Consider the following 15,815-nt stretch of genomic DNA (forward strand, 5'->3'; position numbering starts at 1 on the left):
AGAGCCTGGCAAAGCTCGACCTGGCAAAGCTCAGCCTGGCAAAGCTCAGCCCAGCATCCCCCAGCTCTCCCAGCCCCTCGGTGCTGCTGAGGGAACTCTGGGGGTCTCACCAGGGGCTGTGCTCACCATCAGGGCCGTGCTCCAGCCCCCAGCACCCCCACAGGACTGGGGGGACAGGGACACCCCCTTGGTGCCCCAGATCCCACCCAGGGCTGGGGTCCTGCCTGTCTGGGCAGGGAAACACCCCTGGGTGGGTGCCAGGAGCCCACCCGGGGGCTGCCCACACCTGGCCACGACCCCCCAAATGTGCTCATGGCTGCCAGACCCCCTCTCTGCCCCCACAGATGATGCCATGGAGGGGGGGGCTCAGCAGAGCGGCCTCTGGGAGCCCCCCGAGCAGGAGGGGGGCCCTGCAGAGCGCGATGGGGGCGAGCTCCGGCGCTCCCAGCCCCTCTTCATCCACGGCAGCAGGTGGGTGAGGCCCGGGGGGTTCAGGGGGGTTCAGGGGGGGTTACAGGGGGTGTAGAGCTCACCCTCCACCCCTCTCTGCAGCCGGCAGCCGCCACAGGAGGAGCCGCGGGCGTCGTCGCTGCCCAGCATCCCCAACCCCTTCCCCGAGCTGTGCAGCCCCTCCAACTCCCCCATCCTGAGCAGCCCCACCCTGGGACAGGGACCCCCCCGAGAGGGCACCTCCCACGTGAGTCAGGGGATGGGGATGGGGTCTGGGACCCCTGCAGGGGCTGGGGAGGGGGTTCTTGGGGCACCCCCCCAGGGGAGGTGAGAGTCAGGGGGCTGGGGAGAGGGGAGGGTCTCAGCTCTGGGGCAGGAACCTTCTCCCATGTGAGGGTCTGGGGAGGGGTCCCAGCCTTTGGAGAAGGACCACTCTAGAGAGGTCCCATCCTCCTGAGCCTGGGGGTCGAGGGGCTGGAAAAGGAGACCTCAACCCTGGGGAAGGAGCCACCTCCCAAATGAATTCAGGCTCTGGGAAGAAGGGATCCCATCCCTAGGACAGGAACCACTTCCCAAATGAGTCAGGGGGCTGGGAAGGGGGGATTCCATCCCTGGAACAACCTCCTGCAAGAGTCAAGGCTCTGGGAAGGGGGGATCCCCTCCTTGGGACAGGAACCACCTCCTTCAAGAGTCAAGGATCTGGAAAGGAGGGATTCCATCCCTGGGACCACCGCCCAAATAAGTCAAGGGGCTGGGAAGGGGGAATCCCATCCTTGGGGCAGGAACCACATCCCAAATGAATCAAAGGGCTGGAAAGGGGGACCTCAACCTTCAACTCCCACATGAATCAAGGCTCTGGGAAGGAGAAATTCCATCCCTGGGACAGGAACCACCTCCCAAATAAGTCAAGGGGCTGGAAAAAGGGACCTCAGCCCTGGGGAAGGAGCCATCTCCCAAATGAATCAAGACTTTGGGGAGGGGGGATCCCATCCCTGTGCCAGAAACCACCCCCCACACGATCTGGAGAGCAGGAGGTGGGGTGGGACGATCCCACCTGTGCTCCCCTGGTTCCGGGGGGTCCCTGACAGCCCCTGTGCCCCTCGCAGGTGGTGAAGGTGTTCGGTGAGGACGGCGCCTGCCGCTCCCTGGAGGCCTCGGCGGGCACCACGGCGCGGCAGCTCTGCGAGACCCTGGTGCGCAGGACGCGGGCACTGCACGACCACAGCTGGGCCCTGGTGGAGCTGCACCAGCACCTGGCGCTGGGTGAGCAGCCCTGGCGGTGGTGGAGCTCTCAGGGCTCCCAGGAGGAGGGAAGAGAGGGAATTTTGACTCCATTTCAGAAGGTTGATTTGTTATTTTGTGATATATATGTTATATTAAAAGAAAATGATAGATTGAAGCTATACTAAGAATAGAGTATGGAATACTCTATTAGTGTAAGAATAGAGAAAGGATTCATCAGGAGAAAGGAAAGGGAAAGAGAAAGGGAAAGGGAAAGGGAAAGGAAGGGGAAGGGGAAAGGAAAGGAAAGGAAAGGAAAGGAAAGGAAAGGAAAGGAAAGGAAAGGAAAGGAAAGGAAAGGAAAGGAAAGGAAAGGAAAGGAAAGGAAAGGGAAAGGGAAAGGGAAAGGGAAAGGGAAAAGGGGAAGAAAGACAATAAAATCTTGTGACTGACCAGAGAGTCCAAGACAACCGGACTGTGATTTGCCATTAATTAAAAACAACCAGCATGGACCAATCACAGATGCACCTGTTGCATTCCACAGCAGCAGATAACCATTGTTTACATTTCATTTCTGAGGCCTCTCAGCTTCTCAGGAGAAAAACTCCTAAGGAAAGAATTTTTCATAAAATGTGTCTGTGACACCTGGGGACACTTAGAAATGACTTAGAAATGCCATGGAATAGTACAGAGATTGCTGGGGGAAAACAGAGCTAGGAAAAAAGTTTCAAAAGGTGGCCTTGCACATAAGACTGGATACTTTGGAGAAATAGAACTGTGAAGGATGCATTGCAGTAGGAGCCATGAGGGGTAATTTTAGATGATTGGCTTTAAGGCATTTACAGCATGGTGTGACAAAAGCTGATAGGCCAAAAAACACTTATAATATATTGTATTTAGGAAATAATTGGCTGCTGATTGTGATGGCGTGAATTATAACATCTCACCCTTCACATGAGACTGAAAACAGAATAGAAGTTTTTAAAACACCTCTGAGTTGCCCCATCTCTGGATCAGAAAAGGGTTTAATCCCTGGGAGCCCCCACCACCCTGCTGACCCCATGGGACCCCCACAACCCTGCTGACCCCGTGGGACCCCCCACCACCCCCCTGTCCCCCCCAGAGCGCTGCCTGGAGGACCACGAGTCTGTGGTGGAGGTGCAGAGCTCCTGGGCCCCGGGTGCCGACAGCCGCTTCGTGTTCCGCAAGAACTTCGCCAAGTACGAGCTCTTCAAGAGCAGCACGGTAGGTGGGCACCCCCTGGACCCCCCCTTTGGGCACCCCGAGGGGTCTCTGCTGAGCCTGTGTCCCCCAGCAGCTGCTGTTCCCCGAGGTGATGGTGTCCAGCTGCCTGGAGGCCAACAAGAGCATGGCGCACTCCGAGCTCATCCAGGTACGGGGCACCGTGCCCAGCCGTGCCCTGGGCACCCTGCCGTGCCCTGGGGACCCCGCTGTGCCCCTCAGCCCTCGTGTCCCCCCAGAATTTCCTCAACTCTGGGAGCTGCCCTGAGGTCCAGGGTTTCCTGCACCTGCGGGAGGCCGGGCGCAAGGTCTGGAAGCGTTTCCACTTCTCCCTGCGCCGCTCGGGGCTCTACTACTCCACCAAGGGCACCTCCAAGGTGAGGCCAGGGGGTCCTGGGGAAGGGGGTCATGGCCAGGGGGTCCAGCAGGGCCAGCCCTGACACCCCAAACCCCCCAGGACCCCCGGCACCTCCAGTACTTCGCTGACCTCACCGAGTCCAACATCTACTACGTGACTCAGGGCAAGAAGCTCTACGGGACTCCCACCGAGTTCGGCTTCTGCATCAAGGTGGGTGTCACAGACATCTTTGATGGAAAATCCTCTCCTTAGGATTTTTCCTCCTGAGAAGCTGAGAGGCCTCAGGAATAAAATGTAAACAATGATTATCTGCTGCTGTGGAATGCAACAGGTGCATCTGGGATTGGTCTCATGTTTGTTGTTTCTAATTAATGGCCAATCACAGTCAGCTGGTTTGGACTCTCAAAACTCAAAACAAACCTTTGTTATCATTCTTTCTTTTTCTATTCTTAGCTAGCCTTCTGATGAAATCCTTTATTCTATTCCTTTAGTATAGTTTTAATATCATATATATCCTAATATATATCATTAAAATCATTCCTTTAGCATAGTTTTAATACAATATGTATCATAATATATGTATAATATATAATAAATATATATAATATATAATAAAACTATTAATTTAGTATAGTTTTAATATCATATATATCATAATATTTATCATTAAAACTATTCCTTTAGTATAGTTTTAATAGAATTTATATAATAATATATCATTAAAACTATCCCTTTAGTTTTAATTATATATATCTATATATCTATACATATAGATATATATAGATATATATACAGATATATATCCTAATACATATAATTAAAACTATTCCTTTAGTACAGTTTTAATATTATATATAACATATATATAGTTTAATATAATATATAATGTATATAACATATAAAATATATAGTAAATATTATAGATAAAATATATAATAATACATAATAATATACTAATATTTTATTATACTATATACTATATACTATATAATATACGGTATATAGTATATACTATGTAATATATACGATCTACGATCTACGATATACGATATACTATATAATATATAGTATATAATATATAATATATTATATATTATATATAGTTTAATATAATATATATCATAATATATATCATTAAAACTATAATATAGTTTTAATATTACATATATCATATATAATATCGTATATATCAAAACCTTCTGAAACACAGAGTCAGATCCTCATCTCTCCCCTCACCCTGGGACCCCTGTGAGCAGTGTCACAGGTGGGGATGTCCTTGCCTGGGGATGTCCCTCCCCCTGTCCCCTCCTCGGTGCCATCCGGGGCTGCCCCGTGACGGCTCCGATTTCCCGCAGCCCCACAAGGTTCGGGGAGGAGTGAAGGGTCTGAAGCTGCTCTGCAGCGAGGATGAGCAGAGCCGCAGCTGCTGGATGGCCGCGTTCCGCCTCTTCAAGGTGAGCTCCAGTCCCCTGCCAGCTGGGATGGTGCCAGAGGGGTGCTGGAGGGATTTTGGAAGGATGCTGGAGGGATTTTGGGGACAATCTGGAGGAATTCCGGGGTGGGGATGTGGTAGAAAGCTCACACAGTGTGCATCTGTGTGCAAACACGGAGATGAGAAATGCTGACTTGCAATAGGATAGAGAGAAAAAGAACTACGAAAAAAAATTTCAAAATTTCAAAACTTAGAATGCCATGGAATAGGACAGACAGAAAAAAATTTCAAAATTTCAAAACTTACTTAGAATGTCGTGGAATAGGACCGACAGAAAAAGAACGAGGAAGAAAATTCAAAATCTCAAAACTTAGAAGGCCGTGGAATAGGACAGACAGAAAAATGGAACTAGGAAAAAATTTCAAAATTTCAAAATGCCATGGAATGGGACAGACAGAAAAAGAACCAGGAAAAAAAATTCAAAAAGTGGCCTTGCAAATCTCCAGGTACTTTAGAGAAATAGAACTATGAAAGATTAATTGTAGTAGGATCCACAAGGGGTAATTTCAGATTATTGTTTTTAAGGCATCTACAGCATGGTGTGGCAAAACTCAGGACATCCCAAAAAGCGCTTATAGTCTATTGTAATTAGGAAATAATTGGCTCCTGATTGTGATGGTGTGAATTATAACATCTGTGTTGCCTCACCCTTCACATGAGACTGAAAATAGAATAAAAGTTTTTAAAACACCTCTCAGTTGCCCCATCTCTGGGTCAGAAAAGGGATTAATCTGACAGTGATGGAGGAATGCTTGGGGGATACTGGAGAGCTACAAGGGAGGAATGTGGATGGTTCTAGAAGGATGCTGGAGGGATGACCCCATGCCAGTGCAAATGTTTCAGGGTGGGGATCCCTGTGCCCACGAGGAGTGGGTGCAGAGCTCCCCACCCCTGCACTGGGTGTCCCTGGAGGTCCCTGGGTGTCCCTGGGTGTCCCGGGTGTCTCTGGGTGTCTCTGGGTGTCCCTGGAGGTCCCTGGGTGTCCCTGGGTGCTCCCCCACCCCACAGCAGGGCCCGCCCAGCTGACAGAGCTGTTCCCCCCCAGTACGGGATGCAGCTCTACAGAAACTACCAGCAAGCACAGGCACGGCTGAGCCAACCGCCCTGGATCGGCCCCACGCCCCTGGTGAGTGTCCCCTGTCCCCCTGCTGAGTGTCCCTTGTCCCCCAGCAGCCCCTGGAGAGTGTCCCCTGTCCCCCAGCAGCCCCTGGAGAGTGTCCCCTGTCCCCCTGCTGAGTGTCCCCTGTGTCCCACGCCCCTGGTGAGTGTCCCCCTGTCCCCTGCAGCTCCTGGTGAGTGTCCCCTGTCCCCCTGGTGAGTGTCCCCTGTCCCCTACAGCTCTGCTGAGTGTCCCCTGACTCCCTGGTGAGTGTCCCCTGTCCCCCACAGCCCCTGGGAACCCTCTGGTGACCCCTCCCTGTCCCCCACAGCCCCTGATCCCCTCTGGTGACCCCTGCCTGTCCCCCCCAGCCCCTGATCCCCTCTGGTGACCCCCCTGTCCCCACAGCGCAGCGTCTCGGACAACGCCCTGGTGGCCATGGACTTCTCGGGCTGCACGGGCCGGGTGATTGAGAACCCCAGCGAGGTGCTGAGCGCGGCCCTGGAGGAGGCCCAGGCCTGGAGGGTGAGTGGGGGTGCTGGGGAGTCGGGGGGAGCCCCCCTGAGCCCACCCCAACGTCCCCATGTGTCCTTGTGTGCCCAGAAGAAGACGACGCACCGCTACAGCCTGCCCGCCGCCTGCCACAGCTCCCCGCTCAGTGCCGGTGAGAGCTGGGCTCACTGCCCGCTTTGGGGGGTCCCTGCCTCGTCCAGGGGGTCCCCCCGAGTGTGACACGCCTGTCCCCACAGCCATCCACCGCACCCAGCCCTGGTTCCACGGCAGGATCTCCAGGGAGGACACCCAGCAGCTCATGGGCCGCCAGGGCTTGGTGGATGGGTATGGAACCCCCTTGGGTTTGGGGGGTTTGGGGTCCCTCGGGGGGACATGGAACTCCAGGGAGGTTCAGGAGCACGGGGGTTATGGGGTCTTGCAGCTCCTGGGGGGATACAGGACATGTGTGGGGTTAGGGGTGAGTGATTCCCAGGTTGTTGCAGGGTTTGGGGGGCACAGAGACTGCCAGGGGTGCCAGGGGGTGCTGGGCTACTCCCAGGATTTCACAGGGGGTTTGTTTTTTGTAAATCAAAGGTGACTTTGATTTTAAATCAAAGTGACTTTTATTGTAAATCAAAGGTGACTCCAATGAAGGTGAGAGAATGATTCATCTGACTCCATGGATATCAGAAGTTTAATTAATTACTTTATTATGCTATTCTATATACATTTCGTCTAAACTGAATCTGCCAAGCACTCACTCTGCACGCACTGCACAGAATCTTGTGGCTGTCAGTGACAGTCCCGACACACAAAAAATCCTCACTTTGGGTGAATATTTTCCATATTGCATTCTACTTTGGCACAGCAAGTAAGATAAGAATTGTGTTTTCCCTTTCTGTGATGTTCAGAGAATGTGAATCTCAGAAATCCTTGGGAAGAATTGTGCCTTGCTTTTCTCTGTGAAGAGAAACATGGGGATACACACCTGGCCCTGACAGGCCAAGGAAACAAAAGTTCCACACTCTGGGTGAATAATCTCCATATTGCATCCTACTTTGGCACAAAAACAGGCACAGCAAATGATAAAAATTGTGTTTTCCCTTTCTGTGATGTTCAGAGAATGTGAATCTCAGAAGTCCTTGGGAAGAATTGTGCCGTGCTTTTCTCTGTGAAATGTGGCAACAATGGGTGACACTGTGAGGGCAGAAGGGACACTGAGAGGGCACAGGGGACACTGAGAGGGCACAAGGGACCTGGCCCCAGCCATCAGTGACTCCTCTGTGCCTCGCAGGGTGTTCCTGGTGCGGGAGAGCCAGCGGAACCCCAAGGGCTTCGTGCTGTCCCTGTGCCACCTGCAGCGCATCAAGCACTACCTCATCCTGCCGGTGAGTGCCAGCCTGGGGCTGGGGGGGCCCGGGGGGGCCGGGCACAGGGGTCCTGACCTGCAGCCCCCCCCCGGCAGAGCGAGGAGGAGGGGCGGCTTTACTTCACCATGGACGACGGGCAGACGCGCTTCGCCGACCTGATCCAGCTGGTGGAGTTCCACCAGATCAACCGCGGCATCCTGCCCTGCAAGCTGCGCCACTACTGCACCTGCGTGGCCCTCTGAGCCCCTGGGGGGTTGGCACAGCCTGGCACCACCAGCACGGCAGGGTTGGGCTCGGCCTGGCACTGCCAGCGTGGTTTGGCACAGGCTGGCGCTGCTGGTTCAGTCTCGTAGCATGGCTCGGCACAGCCCGGCACGGAACAGCCTGGAACAGCCTGGCAATGCTGGGGTTGTTTGGCACAGATTGGCCCTGCTGATATGGCATGGCTTGGCACAGCACCACCAGCAGAGATTGGCACAGCTGGCACAGCCTGGCCCTGCTGATATGGCATGGCATGGCTTGGCAGAGTCCAGCATCACCAGTGCAATTTGGCACAGCTGGGCACCAATGACATGGCACAGCTCAGCACAGCCTGGCACTGCTGACACAGCTTGGCACCAGTGGGATGGTTTGGCACAGCCCAGCACCACCAGCAAGGCACAGTTTGGCATGGTCTGGCATGGTTGGGTGGTTTGGCACAGCCTGGCACTGCCAGCATGGCACAGCCCAGCACCACTAGGATGGTTTGGCACAGCCTGGCACCACCAGCATGGCACAGCTCAGCACAGCCCACAGCAGGACCCCCACACTCAAGCACTTTCTCCTCTCTGCCCTGCAGCACCAGCCCCGAGTGCCCCTGCAGGGGCCTGGCACTCCTTGCCCCCACACCAGGGCGCGTTTTGGGGTCCCCAGGAGGGGGTCCCGAGCTGTGGGGGTGCGGGGGGCACCCATCACCGTGTCCCCCACGTCTCCACGAGGCCAGTTGAATGGGACGTGTTTTATACCAGTGATAAATAATAAAAGTTATTTTTGCAGAGCTCCTGCCTCCTTCCTTGCCATCGCCGTTGGCACACGGCTGGCAGCGTCCCCATCTCCCACGCCTGGCAGTGTCCCCATGTCCCGCTGTGTCCCCAGGGTGCCACACAAAGGCCGCTCTGTGCTCCGGGGCACCACGTGCGGCTCCGCCACGCCGCAAATCCCCGGCAGGGCCGATTATCCCGGGGGGATTAAGGGCTGGGATTTGGGGGGGGGGCAGCCGCTATAAAAGCGGGGGGCTGGGGCTCGGAGGGGGGGGTGAGGCCGTGCCATGGCTCCCAAGACGGTGCTGATCACCGGCTGCTCCTCGGGCATCGGGCTGGCGCTGGCCGTGCGGCTGGCCAGGGACAAACAGCGCCGCTTCCGAGGTGAGCGGGGCGCAGGGACCCCCCCAAACCCCGGAGGGACCCCCCCAAAGCCCACAGCGGGGGCTGAGCCCTCTGTGCCCGCAGTCATCGCCACCATGAGGAACACGGGCAGGAGCGCGGCGCTGGCGGCGGCGGCGGGGCCGGCGCTGGGCAGGACGCTGGAGATCAAACAGCTCGATGTGTGCGATGAGAGCTCCATCCGTGCCTGCCTCGACAGCATCCCCGGGCGCCACATCGATATCCTGGGTGAGACCCGGGATTCCCGGCCCTGCGTGAGCCCGGTGATCCCCCCCATCCCAAGCTTGTCCCGTGCCAGGGACATTTGTGCTGCCAGGGCTGGGACCCTCCGTGCCAGGGACACCTCATGGCCCTGACCCTGTGCACCAGGGACTGTCAGTGCCAGGGACCCCCTGTGCCAGGAACCCTCCGTGCTGGGACATTCCCTGTGCCAGGGACCCTCCGTGCTGGGACATTCCCTGTGCCTCCAAACTCAGGACATCCCATTCTGGGGACCCTCTGAGCTCTGGGGACCCCCCCACACAAGGGACCCTCTGTGCTGGGACATTCCCTGCACCAGGGACCCTCCAAATTCAGGACATCCCATTCTGGGGACCCTCTGAGCTCTGGGGACCCACTGTGCTGGGACATTCCCTGTGCTGGGACATTCCCTGTGTCAGGGACCCTCCAAACTCAGGACATCCCATTCTAGGGACCCTCCGAGCATTGGGGACCCCCCGCACCAGGGACCCCCTGTGCTGGGATATTCTCTGCACCAGGGACCCTCCAAACTCAGGACATCCCATTCTGGGGACCCTCCAAGCACTGGGGACCCCCCACACAAGGGACCCTCTGTGCTGGGACATTCCCTGTGCCAGTGACCCTCCAAACTCAGGACATCCCACTCTGGGGACCCTCCAATCACTGTGCCAGGGGTCCCTCATGCACAAGTGACTCCCTATGCCAGGGTCACCCTGCACCAGGGACCCTCCACACCCAGGACATCCCATGAATCAGGGACCCCCATGCCCAGGGTGTGGGATGCCCCTGCCCAGGGCACACCCCACTGATGCCCCCTGCCCCACAGTCAGCAATGCCGGGGTGGGCATGGCGGGACCCCTGGAGTGCCAGAGCCTGGCAGCCATGCAGAGCCTCATGGACACCAACTTCTTCGGCCTCGTCCGCCTGGTCAAGGAGGTGCTGCCCGACATGAAGCGGCGCCGCGGGGGCCACATCGTCGTCATCAGCAGCATCATGGGCCTGCAGGGTAGGGGAAAATGGGGTGTCCTGGGGGGACCAGCCCCCACCCAGCCCTGACTGGACCTCCCCAACCACGCAGGTATTGTCTTCAACGACATCTACTCGGCCTCCAAGTTTGCCGTGGAGGGTTTCTGTGAGAGCCTGGTGGTGCAGGCGCTGCGCTTCAACGTGGCGTGAGTGTGAGGGCCTTGGGGCAGGGTCTGGGGGTGCCCAGTGCCCAGTGCCCAGTGCCACATCCCTGGGCAGGATCAGCCTGGTGGAGCCGGGGCCGGTGATGACGGAATTCGAGACCAAGCTGTACGAGGAAGCCGAACGCGCCGACTACTCACGGACAGACCCCGAGACGGCCGAAATCTTCACCAAGCTCTACCTGAGGAACTCCAGGGATGTCTTCACCAGCCTGGGCCAGACCCCCGAGGACATTGCAGAGGTGACAGGCGGGCAGGGGGTCCCAGTGGGCTGGGGCTGGGCTGGACAGAGTTGTTAATTAGCCCTGACAAGGAACAGCAATGCCCAGCCAGCAGTGGGGCAGCTGACACCCAGACAGCTCCATCCTGATGGGGCTGAGGCTGGCTGGGAATGGGAATAGGAATGGCGGTGGTATGGATGAGAATGTGAATGGGATGGGAATAGGAATGGTGATGGGATGGGAATAGGAATGGTGGTGGGATGGATGGGAATGTGGATGGGATGGGAATAAGATGGGAAGGAAGTGGGGATGGAAATGGGAGGAAATGGAGTGGGAATGAGAAGGGATGGAGATAGGGGCAGGATGGGATGGGGTAGGATAGGATGAAGATAGGGATAGAATGGGAAGGAGTTGGGGATGGGATAGGAATGGTGATGAGGTGGGATGGATTAGAGATAGGATGGGAAGGGCTTGGGGATCAGGATAGGAAATGAATAAGAAGGGAGATGGGATGGGAATGGGAACAGGAGGAGAATGGGAAGGGAGGGCATGAGAATGTGAATGAGGATGGAGGCGCAGATGTGGATGGGATGCAGACAGGGTTCAAAGGGGACAGGGGTGGGATGGCAGTGGTGGTGGGCTGGGGCTGTGGGCACAGGAAGGGGACAATGCCATGCCCTGGTGGGCTGGAGCTGTGGGGACAGGAAGGTGACAATGCCATGCCCTGGTGGGCTGGAGCTGTGGGGACAGGAAGGTGACAATGCCATGCCCTGGTGCGCTGGGGCAGCGGGCACAGGAAGGCAACAATGCCATGTCCTGGTGGGCTGGGGCACAGGAAAGTGGCAATCCCACGCCCTGGTGGGCTGGGGCTGTGGGCACAGGAAGGGGACAATGCCATGTCCTGGTGGGCTGGGGCACAGGAAGGGGACAATGCCATGCCCTGGTGGGCTGGGGCTGGGGCACAGGAATGGGACAATCCCATGCCCTGGTGGGCTGGGGCAGTGGGCACAGGAAGGGGACAATGCCACGCCCTGGTGGGCTGGGGCACAGGAAGGGGACAATCCTATGCCCCAGTGGGCTGGGGCTGTGGTCACAGGAAGGCGACAATACCATGCCCACGTGCAGCACACCCTGCGGGTGATCGAGGCGCCCCGGCCGCCGTTCCGGCACCAGACCAACGTGGCGTACACGCCCATGGCCGCCCTCAAACACGCCGACCCCAGCGGTGCCCTCATCACCGACGCCTTCTACCAGCTGGTGTTCAAGTACGACGCCGTGCTGCGCTTCGGCCTGCGCGCCATCCGCCTGCTCCGCTGGAAGGCTCAGAAGGTCAAGGCTGGCGCGCGGCTCCTGGGCTTCAAATAAACCCTTGTGGCTCCTGGGCACTGCCCGGCCCATCCCGGGCACGGGGGTAAAGGGGCAGGACCCACGCAGGGTTTCGCTTCCCGTTCCCGCCCTGAAATAGCCGCCACATTAAAATGGGTGGGTATTTATAACCAGCGCTGGGTGAGCAATGCAGAGCAGCTTCCTGCTGGAGTGCAGCGGCCGTGACGGGGCTGGGAAGGGCTGGCAGCTGCCCCCTGCTGCCTCCTGCTCCCCAGGGGCACCTGGGCCTCTGACCCATGGCATTGGCACCCAGGGGACCTCACCCTGTCATCCCCTGGTGCTGTGTCCTCCTCCTTCCTCCAGGCGCTGCTGTGGGGTGGGGAATGTCCCGTGGTGGGGGCTCTGTGTCAGCCCTGTCTGGGGCACTGGGGCAGCACAGGGGGTGCAGGAGGGCAGAGTGACAGGGGTGTGGGGTGTGTTCAGAGGGGCACAAGGGGGGCATTTGGGGTGCAGGGTGGGGGTAAGATGTAAGGCAAAGAATGAGTGCAGGGCAGGTGCGGGGATGCCCAGAAGCTCATGGGGGGCTCCCCTCCAGCTCTCTGTGGTGACAACGGGGTAGGTTGTCCCTGGGCACTGGCATGTGGGTGCTTGGCGTGACAGCACCGGGAGGTGAGAGCAGGGGGAAACCACAGGAGGCCCGGCATGAATCAGCCCCGCTGCTCAGAAACCTTCCTGGCTCCCCCTGCCCTCCCTGGCACAGCCCCCGGAGCCCCGGAGGGACCCCCAGCCCCACGTGGGGGCTGGATGGAAGCGGCTGCAGCTCCGTGTGCCTCGCACGTGGCGTCTCCGGGACCCTGGGGACAGGATGGAGGTGGGGAAGGAAATATTTTTGCATTATCCTCCCCTCTTCTCGCACGAGTTAATGGCACAGCGGCGGTGGGACCGTGGCGCCGGGGTGATGGCAGCACCTGTGGGACGTGCAGGGGTGACATCAAAGCGGTGACAGTGTCGCTGCCTCCCCCCTCTGCGGTTTCTGCAGATTTGACTAACTTTCTCCGCTTGGGGGGCAGGATGGGGGGGAGGCGGGCGTGACTCTGCCCGGCCCCGGGGAGCAGCAAGGGGGGCCCCCGGCACAAAGCCACAGCTGTGGGAAACGGGGCTGAGGGAGGACAGGAGGGGACAGGACCTCCCTCATACACCCCCAGCCCCACGGTGTCCCCCAGTGCGCCGGGGGGCAGCAATGGGGCTGGAACTGGGGGAACTGGGGGGAGCTCAAACCCTGCTCCCAGCCTTGCTCGCGGCAGAGAGAGGGGGGACAGGAGCTGCTGTGGGTGAGGTGGGGAACACCTGGTGATGTTTGAGGCTGAGGAGCATCACCTCCCACCTGGAGCATCCTCCATGCCCACGGAGCACCGCTTCGAGCCCAGGGCTGTCCCCTCCATCCCCGCGGGCGCCGGGGTGGAGGCGCTGTCCCCGGGGCCGGAGCCCCGCGGGTTGGAAGTAAATTCTTCTAGAAACAATCGTCCGCTGGGACTTTCCTGTCGCCGGCGCGTGACAATCGCCAGCCGCTCCCCGTGTCCTCGATCCCCCGAGGATTTCGCTGCCAGGTGCCGACTCGCTGCCATGCAAATGCGGTGCCACATTTAACCCGGCTGGAGGGGCTGGAGGGGCCGGTTCGGCGGCTCCCCGGGGGCTTCACTTCCCTCCTGGCGCAGCGAGGGGGGCACCAGGCGTGACACAAAGCTGCTGTCCCCGTGCTGGCGCCCCGGTGACACTCACAGCCCCGTGTCCCGGTGGGTGCCAGAGCTGGGGGCACTTCCAATGTCCCTTCCCGACATTGGCTCTGCTCACCCCCTGCCCCCCGGATTTAGGAACCCGACCCACGCCGAGGGTGGGAACACCGCAAGGAGGGTGACTCAGAGCGGGGCTGGGGAATTGGGACACCCAGAGGTGGTGGCAGTGACTCAGTGCTCCCCGTCCCCTCCCCGCACCGTCGGGTTTTGGGCGCAGGAGCCGGCCGGGATGCTCCAAGGATGCAGAGCAGCAGCCGGAAGTTTTTCTGGGATTTTTTTGTGTGGATTACGAAGCGTGTTTCAACACGAGGACAGGAGAAACGAGTTCCTCTGTGCTCTATCACGATTACAGCTATCAGCAGATAAGGATCTCGCTGTCACAACACCAACTGAAGGTTTCTGTAAGATTTTAAAGGGGTTTGGCTCCAGGCAGGAGAAGGTTGAGGGGGTTTGGATGAAATAAATTCTTATTAAGGGACAAAGCAGGATGGGAAGCCCCGAGCCCCCTCTGTCTCACCCAACCCGGCAGCAGCAGGGGGAGAGACCCCTCAGTGTTTGTGCAGCACCCGAGCTGGAAGGAAGTGAAGGGAAAAGAAAAAAAGGATCCTCTTTCTTTCTTTTCTTTCTTTTCTTTTCTTTCTTTCTTTCTTTCTTTCTTTCTTTCTTTCTTTCTTTCTTTCTTTCTTTTTCTTTTCTTTTCTTTTCTTTTCTTTTCTTTTCTTTTCTTTTCTTTTCTTTTCTTTTCTTTTCTTTTCTTTTCTTTTCTTTTCTTTTTCTTTCTCGGCTTTTTTTCGTTTCTGTTTCTCAAGCGTGTCCAGCTCTTTGTGGCAGGAGGTGTCGGGTGGGAATGAAAGAAGCGCGAACAACGTCAGCCTGGTACCGCAGGTGCTAAAAGGGCCGGGGGGTTGGTGAGAGCCTCCACCCTCCCTGCCGGGATGTTTCCATCTGCCCGACCCAGCCCGGGAACCACGGACCCACCCCAGAGCCCCAGCGTGGGGCTGAGCTGCCCCCAGCCCACAGCTCTCGGGTTAAACCGTTCCTCTGCTCACCAGGACCGGCTCCAGCACCATTTTCCAGCGCTCAGAGGAGCTGGTGATGTTATTTTACACCTCTGGCTGTGTCAGTTGCTCTACTGAGCAGCAGGTTCTGCTGAGCTCAGCCTCCACCGTGGCACAGCACCCTGTGGGGACGCAGATTCCATCACACTGTGGGGTTTACAGGCAGCCCCAGTGCTCATTCCCACTCCTCAGCCAGCTCTGGTCACTCCCAGATCTGTTTTCATGGCTGGCAGAGTGGATATTTATTTACTGACATTTTTAAAACTTAAAAATACAGTTTAAGCACCAGAGGTTCATTTCTTGGTGCTAAAAGCTCCTTGCCTGAGCCTCCCTGCCCACTCTTGGGGTGTAATTCATAAGTAAATGAAGAACCAAGCGAGATGGACGCACCAAGGCACCGGAGAGTGCTCCAAACCTGTTCCAGACCAAAATAGCCAAGCCAGGAGCAGAATAAATCAGGCTCTGAACCGGTTTTCCCATCTGTTTTCCCAGACAAGGTGGTTTCCAGAGCTTCTCCAAGCTCAGGGACCTGCCCTGGACCAACACAGCCCCTCAACATCCAGACATGGCCCAATGGGATTCCCATCCCCCAGGCCAGAGCAGCACTGTGGGACAGGGGTGAATGATGGAGTGTGAAGGAACAATTAATATTTTTAAATGAACCTATTACCCAATCCTCCTATAGAGAATGAGATTTTTGGATGGCTCCAGGAGGTCTCTCTCTGTGGATTTCTTTAGGAACCTGCCCTTGCCTGCCCTCAAGTCAGGACATCATCATTATTTAAATATTTTATTCATTTATTGACAACTCTTTGGTTTTGAAAGCTAAGCCGTTGAAAAGCAAG

General features: G+C 56.9%; 2 protein-coding genes across 2 annotated transcripts; both read left to right on the forward strand.

The window, feature by feature from the left end:
• The first annotated feature begins 344 nt into the window (after positions 1 to 344).
• GRB7 (growth factor receptor bound protein 7) lies at positions 345 to 8,021 on the forward strand. Its single transcript, XM_054281674.1, has 14 exons — positions 345 to 471; positions 553 to 697; positions 1,557 to 1,713; positions 2,795 to 2,916; positions 2,987 to 3,064; positions 3,153 to 3,290; positions 3,371 to 3,481; positions 4,627 to 4,725; positions 5,809 to 5,889; positions 6,271 to 6,387; positions 6,466 to 6,526; positions 6,612 to 6,699; positions 7,649 to 7,742; positions 7,820 to 8,021. The coding sequence occupies exons 1-14, from the start codon at positions 353 to 355 to the stop codon at positions 7,964 to 7,966; spliced, it is 1,557 nt and encodes a 518-aa protein (XP_054137649.1). The 5' UTR covers positions 345 to 352; the 3' UTR covers positions 7,967 to 8,021.
• Positions 8,022 to 9,030: 1,009 nt separating this feature from the next.
• LOC128940325 (retinol dehydrogenase 8-like) lies at positions 9,031 to 12,318 on the forward strand. The gene is made up of 6 exons (XM_054281673.1): positions 9,031 to 9,127; positions 9,212 to 9,373; positions 10,212 to 10,391; positions 10,464 to 10,557; positions 10,631 to 10,814; positions 11,919 to 12,318. The coding sequence occupies exons 1-6, from the start codon at positions 9,031 to 9,033 to the stop codon at positions 12,156 to 12,158; spliced, it is 957 nt and encodes a 318-aa protein (XP_054137648.1). The 3' UTR covers positions 12,159 to 12,318.
• Positions 12,319 to 15,815: the final 3,497 nt, after the last annotated feature.

The sequence above is a fragment of the Melozone crissalis genome, unplaced genomic scaffold, assembly GCF_028551555.1.
Source record: "Melozone crissalis strain CALT ecotype California unplaced genomic scaffold, PUWL_Pcris_2 ptg000032l_1, whole genome shotgun sequence".
NCBI classification, from domain to species: Eukaryota; Metazoa; Chordata; class Aves; order Passeriformes; family Passerellidae; genus Melozone; species Melozone crissalis.